The sequence below is a fragment of the Delphinus delphis genome, chromosome 2 (assembly GCF_949987515.2).
Source record: "Delphinus delphis chromosome 2, mDelDel1.2, whole genome shotgun sequence".
In the NCBI taxonomy this organism is placed as follows: Eukaryota; Metazoa; Chordata; class Mammalia; order Artiodactyla; family Delphinidae; genus Delphinus; species Delphinus delphis.
The window spans coordinates 2380769-2399959 of record NC_082684.1 but is presented as its reverse complement, the minus strand read 5'-3'; the positions used below and the strand labels follow the sequence as shown (position 1 = coordinate 2399959).

The window sequence follows — 19191 nt, the reverse complement described above, 5'->3', positions numbered from 1 at the left end:
CGCTTAAAAACGTATGGATCAGCAGAGGCTCAGCCTACAGTCAGCGGTCAGCCACGCGTAGAGCGTGATCATGGCCGAGCCTTTAACAAAACCCCCGCGAGAACGAAGACCAGGAGGATACGCAGGCCTGGGACCAAGTTGCCACCCTCATCCTCTTCCCTTCTCCCCACCACCCCAGCGCCCCGGGGCCCTCACCAGCCGTCGCTGTCGGCGGCATTCACGTTGACCCCGAAATCCAGCAGGAACTTCACAATCTGGTGGTGCCCGGCACAGACGGCGTTGTGCAGCGGGGTGATGCCCTCGTCGTTGGGCTTGCTGGGGTCCTCCACCTAGGACAAAGGGCGCGTGAGCCCCAGCCCTGCCCGGGGCCACCAGGGCTGCGGCCGCCCGCCCACTCACCTCGTAGATGATCCTCTGCACCAGGTCGAACTCCCCCTCCAGGGAGGCGTCAAGGAGAAGCGCCAGCGGGTTGAAGCGGACCCTCAGCCCGTGCCCCGTCCTCTCCGAGTTGGGCTTCTTCAGGTTGGTCCGTTTGCTCTATCGGGAGGAAGCTTTGGATTTCAGGGTGACCCCATGGAAGCAGGCCCGGGGGGCAGAGGGGAGGGCCGAAAGCCCAAGGCAGAGCTTCACCCGCAGCCCCGAGTGGTGCCGGGCACCCCGGGCCAGCCCGCTCTCGAGCCAGCCCAGCCTGGCTCCGGAGGGTGTCTCTGCCTCAGGGGCCGGGCTGCGCCACGGGCACCCGAGAGAGGCAGCAAGTGGGGGGGGGGGGGGGTCACAGCCGAGCCCAACTGCTTCCGCCCTGCCAGCCGTGAGGGGCTCCCACCTGCCTCTGCTCCTGCAGCACTGCCCTCCCTCCAGGGCTCTGTCTAGAAGGTTCTCCTTCCCCTTGCTGCCTGCCCTTCTGATCCCCACATGGCTGCCCTTCCTCAGGGCCGCCTCGGGCCCCCAGGCTGGCTCTCTGGTAAGAGGCCACCGCCCCTCGTGCCCCAGATGAGCCCCACTGCTCCCAGCAGCCCCGACGCAGGCACGCCCTCCACAGGCACTGGCTGGGTGACTAGGGAGCCATGGCCCCGGTCCGGGGTGGCACCCACCGTAGGGGCCGCCGGCGGGGGCGCGGCGGGGGGAAGCGATGGGGGGAGCGGCGGCTCAGTGGGCGGGGCCGCGGCCACGTTGTTGTTGTCGTCCTCGGCAGGCTCAGCCGTTTGGTGGGTGTTCAGGGGACAGATGGGCCCCTCTGGTTCGGGGGAAGGGAGCCGGTTGTCATTGGCATCCGAGGTGGGGGCAGGCTCGGCCGGGAGCGGGGCCGTGGGCAGGGTGGGGCCGGCCTCGCCCAGGTTCCCGTTGGCAGCAGTGTTGCCGTTGTCCACGTCGGCTAAGGAGCCCAGGAAGTCCCGCGAGGGGCTGGGCTGGTAGAAGGGGGTGCCCTCCATGCCCCCAGCCAGGGTGTTGAAGCGCTGATACAGCAGCTTCTGGATGTTGGGCCCGCCGGGGCCCTCTGGCTCCGTGATGGAGCCGCGCTTCTTCAGGGGCCGGGGCGCGTTGGCCAGCTTCCTGCGCAGGGCCTCCAGGTCAGCATCGCTCTGGTAGCGCAACGGCGAGTGCACAATGGGCGTGAGCTTGGTGGGGCTGAGCGGCCGCGGCAGGCTCTCCACGGCGGCCCCGTCTCCGGGGGCGGCAGGGCTGTCCTGCTCTGGCTCCTTCTCAGCACTTTCTGAAGGCGGCAGGGGATGCGAGGCGCTTGTGGCCAGCGACCCATGAAGAAACGGTAGCGGCGACGGGGATGTGGAGCCGGAGGGCAGAACAGGTTTACCGTACACTGGGGAGACACAGAGGACACCCACCTCAGCAGCCTGTGGCGTCTGGGGCCTGCTCACCAGGCACCTTTGACGACACAGAGATGGGCTCCTACAGAGACTGTAATCTGCCACTGAGGATGCTAAGTCCCCATATTAAATCCCAAAGGAAGCTGCTGCTCACAGAACCCCACCAACTCCTTCTGGAAGGTGGAGTGTCTCTAGTTTATCAGTTTTTACAGAACTGGGTCTTTCTCAAATGAAAAAGAACAAAAGGTTGCAAACCTGCCTTCCTGCCCTAAACAGGTGTTCACTGTTTCCTGGCCAAGAAGAACCCACGTGACCTGGGACCAAGCCAAATGATGTAAAACGCAGGCCACCCCAGAAAGGAAGGCTCATCCGGTGGCCCCGGCAAGCCTTTCCCCCGTGGGCCAGGGCCTGCCACAGGCCAGTGCTGGTGTATCCACCTGGGAGATCCCTGGGCACAGGGTGGCCTGGCCTGCCTAGGGATTCTCAAACTAGATTCTAGAAATGTTCTGCAGCCACGCCCAAGAACGTCTGAAGAGGCCCCAGCCCAGCCCAGATGCCCAGGATCCTGCCGCACAGGGAGGAATCACCGTCAGCCTCCGTATGTGGGGAACTGGGCTCTGTGCTCACACCTGCCTCCCCAGGAGGCCCGGCGCTGATGTTCCCGCACCCAAACCAGGGCTTTTCTCCCCTGTGGGCTCTGGGAAAGGATCCCAAAGCAGCAAAACCGTCCCCCCTCGCATCACCCCCTAGGGGCCTGGCTCAGCTACTGCTAGGAGGCCAGGGGGATCAGATCCAGGCAGAGCTCCCACTACGCCAGCTCCCCAGATAGGTCCTGTACGAGTTACTACGAAGCAGGAGGAAAAGAGGAAATTCCAAAGTGCCAGCCTTCCGAGACCTGGATTTCCTGAGAAATGTGGGCAGGCGGGTGCTCAGACAGGAAGTCAGAGAGCGGTGGTCCACCTGCAGAACTGCTCTATGCATGTCATCTTTTACCCCCATCTCACACAGATACCCAAGGCCGCACTTTATGTAAGCATCAAGTTTAATCCTAAACAGCACGTGGCCCAGAAGTAAGGGTATGGATTGGCATTTTCTCAAGTATGACTTCCTCACCCCGAGAGATGGCGAGTGCAAACCCACCGTACCTGCTTTAACCGACTTATTTAAGGTGCTGTGCGCCGCTGGCTGGTACTTCTTAGGTGGCGTGGCTTGCTGGAGGTACATGGAGTATATGGAACTTGAATTCACTGTCTGTGGTCCTTTCCTGGGGGATTGTGGCCTTGACCCTTTATCAGCCAGAAAGGGCCTAATGGCCACAGTCAGTGGGAGTTCAGGTTTGCCGTCGCCAGCTGGAAAGGCAGGCAGCCCCGCCGGTGGGTACGTGGGACTTGGTGGCACAGAAATCCTCTGCTGAATCTGCTGGGAGGACCCTGGCTGGTGGGGGCCAGCCGCAGGGGGCAGCGGTGCAGGTTTCTGCCGACTGGGCAGGCCTGCGCTGGGCCTGGGCAAGCTGCCCTCCTTCCTCCTCTCCAGGGAGTTTGTCGAGCCTGGGCCCGCGGGCGCAGGGCTTGGGTACGTCCCATAGCTTGGGGGCAGCTGCTTGCCGACACCAGGGATGGGAGGTGGCACTTTACCAATCTCGATGCCCTAAATTTAGGTGTTAAAAAGAAAGACAAAGTCATCCTTTGAAAAGTCAAGCACGTTTCCATCCACGGTCACAAGAGCACAAAGCAGGACTTGTAATCCTTCAAACAGGCTTGTGACCAGGCACGGGGCACGCCGTGGGGGTGAACAGCAGGGTGAACGACCCTGACCAAAGGCCTCACACCTGTACCCCACTCTCGTGCTCAGGGTCCATGAACTCCTTCAGACTTGGGTATGATTTGGACACCAACAGGATTAATTTGCCTCGTGACACCTCCTACCACTTAGATAAAGACGAAGGCTAAATAAGGATGTAGTCAGTCAGGAGCTTGTTTGTGTTTTGTGACAAAGACAAACGGCCTACCAGCTTCTCCGGGGCGCCCAAGGCTGACAAGGGCGTAGGCTGGCTCGAGACGGCCCCCTGCTTGAGCGGCCCCTCCACGTTCGGGTCCTTCCAGTCCACACTGGCGATCTGCGTCGGTTTCACCAAAGAGCTAGAATTTTGTTTTAATGTTGGCCAGTTTCCATCATTGGCTTGAAAAGAACACAGAATTTAAGTAAAATTTTTCTTGAAATTAGTTGAGCCAACATAATAACAACCCCCTGCCAGAAGCAAAAATCACCTTCTGGAACGTCACGCTCTGACGGAGCTCCATGACCAGGAGGTGCCCCCCACACACACACCGGCTGCTGCGCGGCAGGACGACCAAGGTCGGCCTCTGCCGGCACCGCCTCACCAGTGCCCACGTGCGGTCACGTGTGCAGAGACTCCATGACCAAGCACAGGGCTGCTCCAGCCCGGGAGAGGGGCCAGAGGATTGCAGAAACATTCTTAGCGCCCACTGAAATACAGGTCAAAGCCATTACATCGACACCAATGAATAACATAAGCGTCGGCACTTGGTGTTCAAACACTATTTACAAATACAGACAGCAATATAAAAAAAGACATCTTTTAACTTCATAACAGGTTTGACCTGTACTGCTTCTAGTATTAAAAGAAAGATTTGACTTTAATCTGTTAGAAATTTCCACCCTCTTAAAATAATTCATGATCACAGGAGGACAGTACAAGCTCCCAGTGATTGGAGTAGCAGGCTATTATTCTGTTGCAGTGATTAGAAAGCCAGTCAACCCAGCATTTTCAGGACAGCCACTGAAAAGGTATGTTTTTTAACATAGCATCTTCCAAACTGAGAAAGGGTGCAGAAGCATTCCCTGGTAACACAGGCCCACTCACAGTGAGCCCACAGGGTTAGATCTCAGCCCGCCTCAGGCCCCTGCTTCTCTCCGCAGCGGTACAGGGCTGGACCGGAGTGGGAACCCTCCCAGCCATCAGCCGTATGGGAGGGAAAGCAGCCAGGGGCACTGTTCTGGGCCCTCCTGTAAGAGAAGCACACCCTCGCCTCTCCTCCCGTCTGCCAGCACGGGCAGGTGGGGCAACAGCAGAGCAGCAGGGAAATCACCCTCCCTTACAGCAATTGTGCTTGAGCCCAAACGTGCGACTCACAAAACAGGAAGAGCAAACTCTCAAATCCACTCTGCACACAGCCATACAAGGCAGCGCCAGCGCAGTGAGGATGAGAGGGCCTTTGAGTGCCCGAGCAGCGACAGCTCCTAAGCCAATCTATCTCTGGCAGCAGCACGGCCAGCCCATGTGTCCACTGCTCCTCCGGCTCAGTTCCTCCATGGCTGGAAACCACTGCAGGCTCCAGGCCGCTGCTAGGGCCCTGGCGAGGCATTCCCAGGCCTTAGTCCAAACCATCGCTTTGCTCTGTGTGGCCCATCAGCCTCTTCCGGGCCAGAAGTGTGTGTGCTTTCACACCCCCTTGGTCGTATCAGACCGGGGGGTGTGTGGGCCAGAGATGCACAGGTTCACCAAGGATGCACCAAGGTGCAAACTCCGGGCTGAGGGGAAGATGGACAGAGCCTGCTGCTGACTCAGGAGGGAGGATGGGCTGGCCGTGGGGGCTGGAGTCCCTGACCTCTCTCAGGATCACATAAAATGCGGCCCCCAGCTGCTCCTCAGATCCCACAGCCATGGCAGAGTTCGCAGAGATCAGGCACAAAGGGACTGGACAGGGACTAGGAATTTTCTTTCTTCAGGATGAGGCAGGAGGTACAGAAGGAAGACCATTTATTATTATTATAAAGGGACAAAATCATCTAAGTATGATGGGAGATTCCTGTACTGAAGATAAAACTAAAACCCTCATAATAAACTCAGAAAATCATCTTAATTTTGTAAAAACAAAACCAAAAAACCCTTGCTGGGCCAGCACCTGTCAGACCCTTCCTGAGGAGGATCTGGTGTTCCGACCCAGCCCAAATCGCACACCGGTTGAAGGTGGGGACCCATCAACATGTATATGGCTTCTGTCTCAAGCCTGAATGCGAGGAGCAGGCCTTCGTCAGTTTGGAAGAACAGCCACGGCTGATTTGGCACTGTCACCAGAGCTTCCCACCGGACCTGCCGGCCAACATACGGTTCGCAAACGGGCTTGTGGGGCGCTGTGGCGAGCCACGGTCAGGCCCGACGTCGAGGTCTGACACTGCCCACGAGCTGGTCACTCTGGGTTTACCACGGCCATCTGTGTGACACGGGAACCAGAAAGACAGCCGACAGCACAGTTAGTCTCCCCTGGGAGATCTTCTCACCCCGGCTCTACATCTGGGCCGAGATACTGCCCCCCACCGTGGGGGTGACACAGGTTTCCTGCGCCCACTCACCCCACAGCACAGAGAAGGAGCGAGGCTACTGCCGAACCTCCGGAGGACGCGGTCTCCCGGCCCTGCGAGGGGTCTTCTCCCGGCAGCCTCTGTGAGGCGGCCTAGCACACACCCACAGAGAAGAGGGGAAACTCGAGCCATCCTCAGCTCGGGGCAGGTTTGAGATATTTAAGCAGAGAAGGAGCCGGCTGTGCTAATTATCTGCCATCGGCAATAGCTGAATATATACTCCCACCATCGGGTGGTTCAAACTATAAATAACAGCTTATCAAAGAAAGCTGCAATTAGAGTTTCATGCCGACCACGCACTCCACGTGGCTTCTGAGACACAGCCACGAAGAGATCTGAGCCGGGCACGTGGCCCACGAGGACTGGGGACGCCTCCTCCCACCTGGGTCGGAGCAAGCCCCCGGTCCTCCAGCGGGGGCAGCAGTGATGTTGCTGCTCAGACCAGGTGCCAGGCAAGAGAACTCAAAGCGACCAAATGAAAGACCAGCACAAATCTACCACCAAACCTGGAAAAACGTCCTCAAAATGTAGCCCTGACCCAGTCAGCACTACTGCTGTCAGGCATGTCACCTGTGCTCTGTGATTCCGTGTGTGATGGGCCAGCATGGCAGCCCTGTCATATACAAAGTCTCACTGCCAAGGAGCCCTGGCATCTCATGCATCAGTTTAAAGCACAGCCGTCTTCCTCGGAGCACACAGTGCAGAGTCTCCGTGGAGACCTGGGCCTGCGCTCGGCTAGGAAGCTGGGGGCGCCACAGGGGCTCCATGTCCTCGGGACGGCTACGCACCGGCTCGGCGCTGGGGCCCGAGTCCAGTCACACCGCACGATTCAGGGTGGCCAAGAGCCAAAGGGGTGGCTTGTGGACGCTCTGGTGGACAGAGACCATGCTGGGTAGGGAAGGCAGAGCAGCTACAGGCTCTGCTGATGTGGAGGCAGCCCTCTGCCTGGGCCGCAGCGTGAGGACGAGCAGCAGCCCAGGCTACAGTGACGCGTCCCCTGCCGCCAGCGAGCACCCTCACAGGCAAACAAAACCTGTGGCAGGAGAGGCTCAGGTCTTAACTAATTTGTGTTTTGAGAAGCCACACAGTAAGGACACTGAGTCCAAAAAAGAGAACCTGTTCTTGTTTTAGGATCATCATTACTGTGGTGGCACACAGCTCCCCAAATGCTGCCCTAGAGGACAAAGTGCCTTGGAGGACACACCACAGAGGCTGGGTGCAACGTGGGGGTCTTCTCTGAGGCTACTGTCACCCCCACAGTCCCTCTTCCTGCTCACTCTCCCCTCGAAAGAGGACCCAGGCCACTCACCGGATTTGGATCTTCCGTGGGCAGCACTTGAGGCGATAGTGAGAGACTGAGGCTTTATGGGGTCTCCGGGGGCAGGATAGCTGCCGGTGCTGGGAACCTGGATGTAAGGCCCCACCGCAGCGACCCTGCCAGGCGTGCTCAGGGGTGACTGTGGCGACGACGTGCCATTCACACGGCTCAGCTATAAAATGGGAAGAAATCAGAGTCAAGATTATCCTCAGTTAAGTTCTTTTAACTGTAAGCCTAGTATGACCGACTGCTCAGATTTGAGCCAATCACTCAACAGTTCATACGTAGGAAGCTCCATGACCCTAGAAGATCAGTACCTAGAAAGGGCAAGACTTCAAAAAAGGGCCTGAGCCCACAGTCCCACATGAGTGATGCTCTGTGATAACACCTACCTGTTTGTGAGTTATAAAACCAGGAGCCGAGTGTGTAACAGAGCAACCCCTCAGGACCCCTCTGTGTACATAACCCTCTCACCTGGGGATGCACTCCCTTCCCTGGGTGGGCACAGAGGCATCGTCAAGCCTGGGCTCTGAGCCTGGCTTCAAATCCTGCTCTGCCACTTACTCGCTGGGCTGCCTTGGGCAAGTGATGGAACATCTCTGAGCCTCTGTGCCCATGTCCGAAAATTCGGGATAAGCGTTGTTGTAAGGACTGAATGAGCCACGCAGGACAAAGTAATAGGGTCTGGAACCAGGTGAGACTCTGACCAGTTCCCTAAAGGCAGCTCTGCTGTTCTCAGCAAGGACACCGGGCCACAGCCAATGACACTGGTCACGTGACACTGCCCAACAAAAAAAGCCTGCAAAACAGGGATCTGACTAGAGAAACACTGACCCTTAGACTTCCCCAGACAGGCTCTGAGAGAGCCATACCCATCCTACAACTGTTTGCAAAATTCTGCATGCATGAGCATGTGTCATTTTGGAGAAAGCGTTGATGATTTTGACAATTGTTCAAAGGTGCCTAAAACCTTTGGGTTGGAGACACATCTCTGCAGAAGCACCAACTTCTTCAGGGAGATCCCTTGAAGTATCAGATGGAATAAGAAGTAATATTTATGTAGCCATCTGTGACGGTTAATTTTACCTATCAACTTGGCTAGGCTGTGATACCCAGATATTTGGTCAAACATGTCTAGATGTTGCTGTAACGGTATTTTTAACATTTAAATCAACAGACTTTGAGTAAAGCAGATTGCCCTCCATAATGTGGGTGGGCTGCATCCAATCAGTTGAAGGGCTTACAGAGAAAGACTGAGGTCCTCAGAGGAAGAGGAAATTCCACCTCTAGACTGCCTTCAGACTCACGCTGCAACATCCACAACTCCCTGGGTTTCAGACAACTCCCTGGGTTTCAGGCTGCCAGCCAGCCCTGCAGATTTGGGGTGTGCCTGCCTCCACAACCGCATGAGGCAGTTCCTTACAGTCAGTCGACTGATCAGTCTCTACACACAGGTACACACAGAACTGATTCTGTTCTCCGGAGACCCCTGACCCACCACTAAGACTGTAATGTAAGCAAGCATGGAGCACGGGCACACGTCCTCTCCCATGCTCTGTGTGTTGTTAATTGAGAGAACAAGGAAATCATTATCTGAAATCATGGCATCATACAGATCAACCATTGACCTTTAAGCACTCTGGTTAAAAAAAAAAAAAGTGTGGATTTGTAAATAAGAGACTTTTCACCTGAGACCACTGATCACGATGCCCACAGAAGTGGCAGTACCCTTCTGCCTCTCGTGTCCTCCTAACCCATCCCACCAGGCGAAGCTGCTGAAGCCTGCACCTCGCCTCCTGAGAGCTACCTTCAGAGCAGCAGGAGCTGACAAGAGGACACCTGTCAACGTGAAAGCACTGGTTTTGGAGTGTGGAGAGAGGAACTCTGGGAGCACTGTCCCAGCTACCTGGCTGCCTGCTCCATTTCCACTCCTGAGGGCAAAGTGCCAATCAGCTCTCCACTCAGGCACTGCTCCCCTCAAACACTGAGCACCACTGGTGGAACGGAAGGTCAAGTGCTACATCCAGCCAGAGACACCACACACAGCAGTCCCTTATCCTCCCACGAACTCCCAGCGATGCATACGCTCATGAAGCACTGACAGCAACAGCAAGACTCAGGGGCACCCTGCCTAACAACAGGGCTGGGTAACGTGACCACAGGCCCTGGAACATGGAATTTTACACAGAAGTTACAAAAGGAATGAGGTAATAATGACCTGGAAAGATACCCATATTGCAGTTCCAAAAAAAAAAAAAAAAAAGACTAGGTACAGAACAGTGTGAATGATATAATTCCTACAATTCCATTTTCAATTAAAAATTGAATACCTTTCTCTCTATATTAAGCAAAAGACTGGAACCGTTAATAACTATCATCCCTGGAGAATGAGAAGGATGGAAGGGACTTCCACATTTTCCTTTAAATATTTCTGCACTGTTTTAACTTTCTTCCAATGAGTATTTACTACCTTTGAAATTCAAAGTACCAAATAAAGATTTTTAAAAAGCAGTAACTCCTTATATAGCACTTTTCTCAAGAGTTTACAAAGTCTTTCCACATGGGTTATTTCTCAGAATCCTTATAGCAATTCTCAGTTCACAGCAAGGACACAAGGCTACACAAGGTCAAGGAATTTATGCACATGGCGCAGCTTAAAATGGTTGCTGCAACTCCAGCGCCAAAGCTGCCCCCCAGTGGAAAGGAGACAGAGCTGCCTGGGGAGAATGAATGGTGAGGAGCTGCGCACCGGGCGGTTTTGATCCATACATACACCAGGAAACAACTGTGTCTTTGGGAACATGAACTTTCTTCTACTGTCACTTTTTATGGTTTATGGCCAATTTATGTTTATCAGCTATGGCAAATGGGGGGAGCAGAATGGCATTACAGTGAAATGTACACTTTGAGGATGAACCATTTTCAGTAGTTTATCTCACAGAAATATTTTCTTTTTCACATGCCTGAATTTTTTTCCCATAAAGACGTTCACGCAGTTCGTTGATCCGCTTGTCCATCACGGCCACCTCCATGTTGCGCTTATTCAAGAGCTCCTTCTGCTGCTGGAGCTTTGAATTCTGCTCCTGGTTGAGCTGATTACGAATCTGCAAAATAGAAAACACAACATTCATGATTTGTATTAACTAAATAGTCAAGTTCTCATTGTTAGGGGGATTAAAAAAAGAAGAAAAAAGCAACATTTAGTTCTTATGTGTATTTACATACAGGCATCGTCCCCTGTATGCTAAATATTTTACAGGTACAGCACAGATGAAGCCGGAACATATTTCTTATGGAACAAAAAAAGAGCAAATATCTGCAAATGTGTCTTCTTCAAAGCGTACGGAATGACTAGTACCAGTAATGACTGTGGGACACCATGCCTGTGGTCCTAGGGAACGGGGGTGGGTGGGTTCAGTGACATAAGGAGGGGTATCTGTTCTGCCCCACACAGTCCGTTGAATGTGGCAGCAGGAAACCCAAGGATGGCCAAATCACCAAACAGAATGTTCTTATATCATTTTAATGGGAGCACTTTTAAAAAATGAAATAGAGAATAGAAAACATCAGAGTGCACTGCACATAGAAGGTTAAGTCTTGTCTTGCTAAACTCCTTCAGATGCACACATGTACTAGCACATACATACTGGCATATGTGTATAGACAGGAGGTAACATGTACTCTATAACCTAGATTGCAGTCAAAAAATTGGAAATATATATAAATAAATGTACTACAGTCTTCACACTTTACCAAAAATAAATCCTTAAAAAACCCTGCACTTGCATGAGGGAGGGGATATGAGGATAAATGTATACGTATAGCTAATTCACTTTGTTATATAGCAGAAACACAACAATGTAAAGCAATTATACTCCAATAAAGATGTTAAAAAAAAAGAAAAACCCTGCACTTTTAACAACTGCTTAAAAATATAAAAAGTAATAAATTTTTATAACACTTTGTTTCTATGCATTTACATTACAGAACTTAATGGCAACAAGTGAGTTTACTCTCTGTAATTAAAAATCTGCATTTCGTAAAATGATATAATACTTTTTCTAGCAAGTACTAATATAACTGCAAAACTTGTATCTGGCTTGAAAAATCACCTGCTGGGGACTTCCCTGGTGGTCCAGTGGGTACGACTCTGCACTCCCAGTGCAGGGGGCCCAGGTTCAATCCCTGGTCAGGGAACTAAATCCCGCATGCCATAACCAAGAGTCTGCATGCCGCAACTAAAGATCCTGCGTGCCGCAACTAAGACCTGGCTCAGCCTAAATAAATAAATAAATAATTTTAAAAAATCACCTGCTGAATGACAATTTCTGAGAAATGGGAATCTTGAGGGTTGTTATGATTGTGTCCTCCCAAAATTCATATGTGGAAGCCCTAATCCCCAATGTGATAGTATTTGGAGATGGGGCCCTTGGGAGGTAATTAGGCTTCGATAAGGTCGTGAGGGTGGGGCCTTCATGATGGGGTTAGTGTCCTTATAGGAGGAGGAAGAGAGATCAGAGCATGTGCGGACACAACAAGAAGGCAGCCAGGAAGTGGACCCTCACCATGAACTGATCTTGGACTTCCAGCCTCCAGAACTGTGAGACATAAATGTCTGTTGCTTTAAGGCAGCCCAAGCTGACTAAGACAAGGATTTAACAAATAAGCATCTATCTTGTCAAAACACAGTTTACACAGAGGCCTTAAGTATTATCTAAAGCTTAATTCTTTACCAGTTCATCATATTGCCAATTAAATTCATACCGAAATTGCTGTACCGAAAACATGCTAAGTGAAAGAAGCAAGTCACAAAGAACTACAACTGCATGATTCCATTCATATGAAATTTCTGGAATAGGCAAATCCATAGCGATGGAAAGCAGAGTCATGGTTGCTTAGGGCTAGAGGGATAGGGGGTTGTGGGGTGATGGCTAAAAGGTGTCTTTTGGGGGTGATGAAGATATTCTAAAATCAACTGTGGTGGCGTATACAGAACTCTGTGAAGATACTGAAAACCACTTAATTGTATGCTTTAAATGGGTGAATCGTATGCTATGTGAATTATGTCTCAAAGCTGTTTAAAAAATTATTTTGTACTGAATACATTTTGTGCCTACTATTAAATTAGAATCCATTAATTTGTTTCCAGTTCCTGAGGTTTCCACACTGAAAGAAAACTCAAAAGATAAGGAAGTTTTAATAGAATCATTCCTCGGACCCAGGTGAGTTACCTGTAGCTCTTGGTACAGTCTTTTCAGCTCCACTGCTGCTGGTCCTGTCAGCTTGCCATTGTAAGACTGGAACCCATTCAGTTTTCCCTTCTTTAAATCTTCCAATTGCTGACTGAGCTGATCAACTCTTAAAATTGCAGTCTGTACTTCTTGCTTCTTTTCCTGGAACATGGCACTGAACCTTTCTATTTCGGCAGCTATAATTTCCCACCAATTAGGGGAAAAAAAAACCATAATTTAGTTGATATTCTTTTTTTCACAGTATTTTGCTATTTTTATTTTGTGATTTCTTCATTTCTATCCATTTAACTCAACTTTAGCATCATCTAGTGCCAGACCTTGGAGAGAAAGTTGTAATATCCATAATCCAAAACACACTTCAACAAGCCTTTGGAACACATAATGTGACCGCTCATATGACAAACAATTAATTTGCACTAATTATTGAATATTTTTAAATCAGGGCAATCTGTCCAAAAGCTATCTTGGTCAAGCCACTTAGGAATCTCAAGGCACCAAAGAGACCAAGGCTCTGTGAGGGCAGGACCATCCAAATCTATCTTGCTTATTCTGTAACATAAAGTAGGTACTGACAGAACTGACTGATGAAGTAACAATCCACGCACACAAATAAAAAGTGAGCATTTGTATGCTTTATCTTAATACACAGATAAAATTTATGCTGTTCAATTAAAACAGACCCTCATGATGAGTTGAGTCTTAAGAGTACCCTAGCCCCGGGCTTCCCTGGTGGCGCAGTGGTTGAGAATCCGCCTGCTAATGCAGGGGACACGGGTTCGAGCCCTGGTCTGGGAAGATCCCACATGCCGCGGAGCAACTAAGCCCGTGCGCCACAACTACTGAGCTTGCGCTGAGCCTGCTCCGCATCAAGAGAGACCGCGATAGTGAGAGGCCCGTGCACTGCGATGAAGAGTGGCCCCCCCCCTTGCCACAACTAGAGAAAGCCCTCACACAGAAACGAAGACCCAACACAGCAAAAAAAAAAAAAAAAAAAAAAAAAAAAAAAAGAGTACCCTAGCCCCAGTCCAAAGGGTGGCTACAACCAAGGTAACAAAAGGATCTCTCTACCACATTGCTAAAGCTGCAGAAGATTTTCTAAAATCTCTTAATCTAACCAATCCATCCAGTTAGATGCAGATGACAGAGCAAAGCTTTAGTGCTTTTCTACAGCAAGATCTGACATCAGCTTGTGACTGAGAGCATCTGGAAGCTGGCCTCTGTCTCACGTCATCTACGCCTGCTGAGTGTCAGGGTGCCAGTGGGCCGCGGCACGTACACAGATTGCCATTCATGATTTTGCTGTAGTCTACTTGTCCTCTCATGGCACGGATCTTCTTCAGTTTATTTTCCTGGGCTTCAACTCTTTCTTTCAATTTCTGAAGCTTTTCATTTTCAGAAATAGACTGCTGCTGACGGCGCTCCTGTTGCTTTAGAAAATGTAAACGCTGTTCCTATTGAGAGAGGAAAATAGCTAACTTTGAAAACTGAAACATACAGTAACTTTTGTACACTAAAAAAATTTAAGTGGATCCCTCAGTATCTCCTATCTTAATGAATGCTACAGAAATGCCAGCCACGCTTCCACCTCCATCCTGTGTGTGAAGCCCCAGCAGCCTAAGCTTCCTGCCGCCAGTACCAGGTTTCCTGCTGCTACAAAGCGGCTTTCAAGGGTCCCTCATATTAACCTCCTAAAGGAAATGAGCACTGAGTAGCAGAGAATTTTATATTGAAAAGAGATAAGGTGAGCAGTAAGGAGATGAACCTCTAATCTGCTAAGTGACAGGAACTTTTGAGGAAGGGTTTGTTTTCTTTAGGATTAGTTCCTTCAAAAGTAATCAAACATTTTATAGTCAGACAAGAACAGGACAGTCCTACAGTAAAAATATATGCGATACTCTTCAATAGTTTTTTTCCCTACTCATGTGAAAGCACACCTTAAGGGTAACAGTCAGCATTATCCATGGTCCCATCTGTATGCATAAAACATACTTAAGAAGAGGCTTAAGTGTGACTGTGTAGGCGTTACACACTGCACACTAAGGGAAGGGAATATGTGCTTCAATATGGAAAGATCAGCATTAACTTGTGAATTACACTGCTGAAAATATCTAAGGTTTTTTTAAAATAGCAATACTCTTGGATCAATATTTGGAAAGAAAATAAAAAGTAGAATTAGAAAATTTTATAATGACATAATACCACGTACATTTCATCTTAGAAATGGAATGAAAATACTTTCCAATTACTTTTAATTGTTCTTTATTCTTGTAAATCCAATAAACTTTGTAAGACAACTTTTAAAAACAAGTCCAACTTAAACTATTATTTACATAAAAGTGTACAGAATCACATGGTCTTTCAATAAATGATAAAAAATTGAACTGGACATTTGGTTCTTAAGAAAATCTCTCTACAGAGCAAGCATGAAAAACCTAGGTAGTGGCGTTAACATGTTCTCTCTACAGCAGTTTCAGAACATTTACGATCATTAGAACATGAAATCATTTTCAGCAGGCATGGGTGATAGGTCTGATTTTTTAGTCCAAGACTAAACCATTATTTAGAAAAGTTTTGAAAGCAAGCAGGATCCTGTGGGGCCGTCCCAGGTACATAAGCCTTTTCTGCGCCCCCATTTCTGGTTTGTAGGGAAAAGGCTTCAGATTCCTATGCCTTCCCTGAGCCCTAAAAGGCAGATTCAGTTACTAACCAGGGAAGTAAGAGAATGCAGGAACAAAGGAGGAACAGTCAGGAAACAACAGGGTCCTGGCTCCTCCTCCAGGGACACACAGAACGATATACCCTTGAGCTCTTCTGCAGGAACTAAGGCCCCCACCCAGGTGGAGGATGCTAACTCCACGCTGAGCACAGACTCCGGAACACCAGCCTGTTTCCTCACCACCAACGAATCAGAAGAAAGCCACACACCCTGCAGCCCTCCCCTAAATTTTGCCTATAAAAATGCTTCCCTGAGAACCACCAAGGAATTCAAATTTTTTGAGCATGAGCCACCCGTTTTCCTCACTTGGCCCTGCAATAAACCTTTCTCTTTTCCAAACTCCAACATTTCTGTTTTGGTCTGTTTGGCCTCACTGCGGGTCGGCAACAGTTTCAAATGCTACGACAGAGTTTCAACAACAAATCCAGTACTCAGTGTAAATAATGAGTGCTGATGATGCCGTGCACCAAAATAAACCAAACAAATTCCTTGTAGGGTGGGATAAAGGGAAGCCACTGTCTTGGGGGCCCACGGCCAGTGTCTTATCACAGGTCATTGGCCTCCTCTAGAACACTAATGCCAACTACATCAGCCGAGAACACATCCAGAGGGAAAAGGAGGGGACAATGGAAAGCATCCTTTCTTTCCAAATTTTATCTACAATTGGGTAAGGCCAACTGTTTCCTGTCCCGGGGGGTTGTGTGTGCAAGTCAAGGGTCAGATGCTCTTGTTCTGATACTTTCCCAACTTCAAGAAGCTATAGTATGCATTTATGATTACAGAAGAGATAATTAAGATATTGTGTTTAACACTGTGGCGGCATGGTCCTACTTGCAGGGGTTAGCCAGGTAATCTAAAGTAATGCCGAAGGACACACTTGTTGAACATTTCCCCACCGCTGCTTTAATAACTTACCTTGGCAACCAACATTTGCTGCTGGTTTTCAATTTGCTGTTGTTGCCTAGCTGCCATATCTTGGAGTTCTGAGAGGGTAAGTTCGACACGTGGATTTCCAATCTGCAGGGAACAAAACAAACTCAGACTGGAATGTATGTTTATCTGCATAATCATTTTCTCTAGTGTCAAAATGCACACACATCAGGATTTTTAAATAGGTTCCCTAGAAGCTAAGAGAAGATAAATAAGTTTACTTTCTCATAAGAACTTTTCCTCCTAATTGTTGACTGCTTCTATTAAATTTATTTGAGTAAACTGGGATGTCAAATGTTTAAGGATAAACAACGTAAAAAATAAATGTGTAGGGCTTCCCTGGTGGCGCAGTGGTTGAGAGTCCACCTGCCGATGCAGGGGACACGGGTTCGTGCCCCGGTCCGGGAAGATCCCACATGCCGCGGAGCGGCTGGGCCCGTGAGCCATGGCCGCTGAGCCTGCGCATCCGGAGCCTGTCTCCGCAACGGGAGAGGCCACAACAGTGAGAGGCCCGCGTACCACAAAAAAATAAATAAATTGGATACAGGGAACTACATTCAACATCTTTTTTTTGGCCGTGCCGTGCAGCTTGTGGGATCTTGGTTCCCCGACCAGGGATTGAACCTGGGCCCTCGGCAGTGAAAGAACCGAGTCTTAACCAATGGACCGCCAGGGAAGTCTCAATATCTTATAATAACCTGTGATGGAAAAGAATATGAAAAAGAATATATATGTGTGTGTATAACTGAATTACTTTGCTGAACACCTGAAACTAACACAGCATTGTAAATCAACTTACTGTAATAATAAATAAATAAACAAATAAATTGGATAGAATTGCTTTAAAAAGAATAAAAGAGGACCTCCAAGCCTGGGTGGTAGTTACCTGAGTGTCTGCTAAGTAATTCTTTAAACCATACATGTTTTACACATTCTTCTGTGCATTTATTTCTCAATTTAAAAAGTAAGAAATAAAGAAGAATTAGACCTAACAGCCAGTATCCCATCTTGTGATTTAATCATCACAAGATATTGGTTTAAAATTATAACTAGTTTTTTAAAGTATAACTGGATTCTCAAGAACAATGCCACTTCAAACATGACAAACATCCCTAAAACAAAACTGACAAAATAATTAGGATAAAATCTGTTTATACTCACAAGATATTCTAGAACATTAAATCATTCCTCTTTTTTCCTACCTCTCTCCAAGGTTATAAACTTTCAGGTTTGGAGAGTATTTTTACTTGCTTATTTAGCAAACAAAAAAGTAGGTGATAATGATATCAAGGTACATTATAAGCATGTAGGTTTATTTTTATCACATAAAATATTCTGTAAAATTGAACCTAACATCTCATTGTGCTCTGGGACTGGTGTATTTCATATTCCAAAAATTACTAAGTCTTACAAATTAATAAGAGTCAATCAGATATCTAAAGCATATACTGGCTCCCACCCCCTGCAATACTACTACAATATGCTATTTTATCCTATATGTGAATCACTCATATGATTAAAATTCACTGATACCAATTCAGTGTGGTTTAACCACATTTATACCCAAGGCAAGTGGCTAGGCGCAGTTGGGGCTAGAAAGATCAACAGGAGAACAGGGCTATCAAAGAGCATGAACACCAATAAGAGAAACCAACTACACCCCGCATGAGTGCTACAAGCTGAGCATTATGGTAACTGCTCCATCTCTCAGAATGTGGTCCACAAAACACGCTGAGCTACTCTCCTGATAGCAACAATTAAAAGGCAAGATAAAACATAAAAACCGGGCTTCCCTGGTGGCGCAGTGGTTGACAGTCTGCCTGCCGATGCAGGGGACACGGGTTCATGCCCCGGTCCGGGAAGATCCCACATGCCACAGAGCGGCTGGGCCCGTAAGCCATGGCCGCTAAGCCTGCGTGTCTGGAGCCTGTCCTCCGCAACAGGAGAGGCCACAACAGTGAGAGGCCCGCATACCACAAAAAAAAAATAAAAAAACATAAAAACCTATTTTTAAAAGCATCACTGAGCTGACACAGCAGGAAGGAAGCTACAGGGGCCAAAATAAAGAGACAGCAGAAGCTCTGGGCATTGAGGAAATATCAAAGCCACCTTATGCCCACCTGGAGACTTGCCCTCTGGAGCTGCTGAAGCCTGGCACTAAGAGAGAAATATGGTTTTCCGGTAGTGACGACCTCCCCAAGAGAACACGCCTCTCGGAATGGATCTCCTTCATCCCTTTCCAGGAGAGAAGAGGAACACAAGAAGAAGCGCCTGGTGCAGAGCCCCAGTTCCTACTTCATGGATGTGAAATGCCCAGGATGCTATAAAATCACCGTCTCTAGCCATGCACAGACAGTAGTTTTGTGTGGCGGCTGCTCTACTGTCCTCTGCCAGCCTACAAGAGGAAGAGCAAGGCTTACAGAAGGATGCTCCTCCAGACAGAAGCAGCACTAAAAGCACCCTGAATCAAGAAGAACAGGAAACCATCCCAATAAACACATTTCAGATTTAAAAAAAAAAAAAGAGAGAGAAAGACGAGACCAACCCAGGGTGGAGAGTCCAATAGGAGATGCCCATATACATCCAGGACCCCGATTCAGTGTGACAGTGAATGAGAAACAGCCTCAAACCCACAGATGGGAGCAGGAGAAATCTGCCCTCTCTCCATCGCAGTCTGAGTGGAGGGGGACGACCCCGCTAAGAATCTATGAAGACTTGACAGCCCTCATGCAAGCTTCAAGACCCACAAAGGGGACCACAGAGTGAGTC

The 19191-nt window shown here is 49.2% G+C and overlaps 2 protein-coding genes across 3 annotated transcripts in view; one reads left to right on the top strand and one right to left on the bottom strand.

The window, feature by feature from the left end:
• The window catches only part of PPP1R13B (protein phosphatase 1 regulatory subunit 13B), a 74225-nt gene that overhangs the window by 2794 nt on the left and 52240 nt on the right, over nt 1–19191 (bottom strand). Inside the window, exons 5-15 of one of the 2 annotated variants that reach the window (XM_060003841.1) lie at nt 16408–16509; nt 14053–14227; nt 12756–12952; nt 10488–10628; nt 7516–7696; nt 5954–6058; nt 3832–4001; nt 2969–3470; nt 1092–1816; nt 400–537; nt 196–329 (exon numbers count right to left, since the gene is read on the bottom strand). In XM_060003841.1, the coding sequence (XP_059859824.1) occupies nt 196–329; nt 400–537; nt 1092–1816; nt 2969–3470; nt 3832–4001; nt 5954–6058; nt 7516–7696; nt 10488–10628; nt 12756–12952; nt 14053–14227; nt 16408–16509 (2570 nt within the window). The remainder of the gene's footprint in view (nt 1–195; nt 330–399; nt 538–1091; nt 1817–2968; nt 3471–3831; nt 4002–5953; nt 6059–7515; nt 7697–10487; nt 10629–12755; nt 12953–14052; nt 14228–16407; nt 16510–19191) is intronic. The other variant, XM_060003842.1, reaches the window with a different exon arrangement.
• LOC132419928 (small ribosomal subunit protein eS27-like) lies at nt 18721–18876 on the top strand. Its single transcript, XM_069540380.1, has one exon. It carries the CDS (start codon nt 18721–18723, stop codon nt 18874–18876), a length of 156 nt encoding a protein of 51 aa, XP_069396481.1.

Bases quoted from the DNA above. Each gene is read 5' to 3' on its own strand.
- LOC132419928 (XM_069540380.1), top strand. From the start codon at position 18,721: ATGGATGTGAAATGCCCAGGATGCTATAAAATCACCGTCTCTAGCCAT.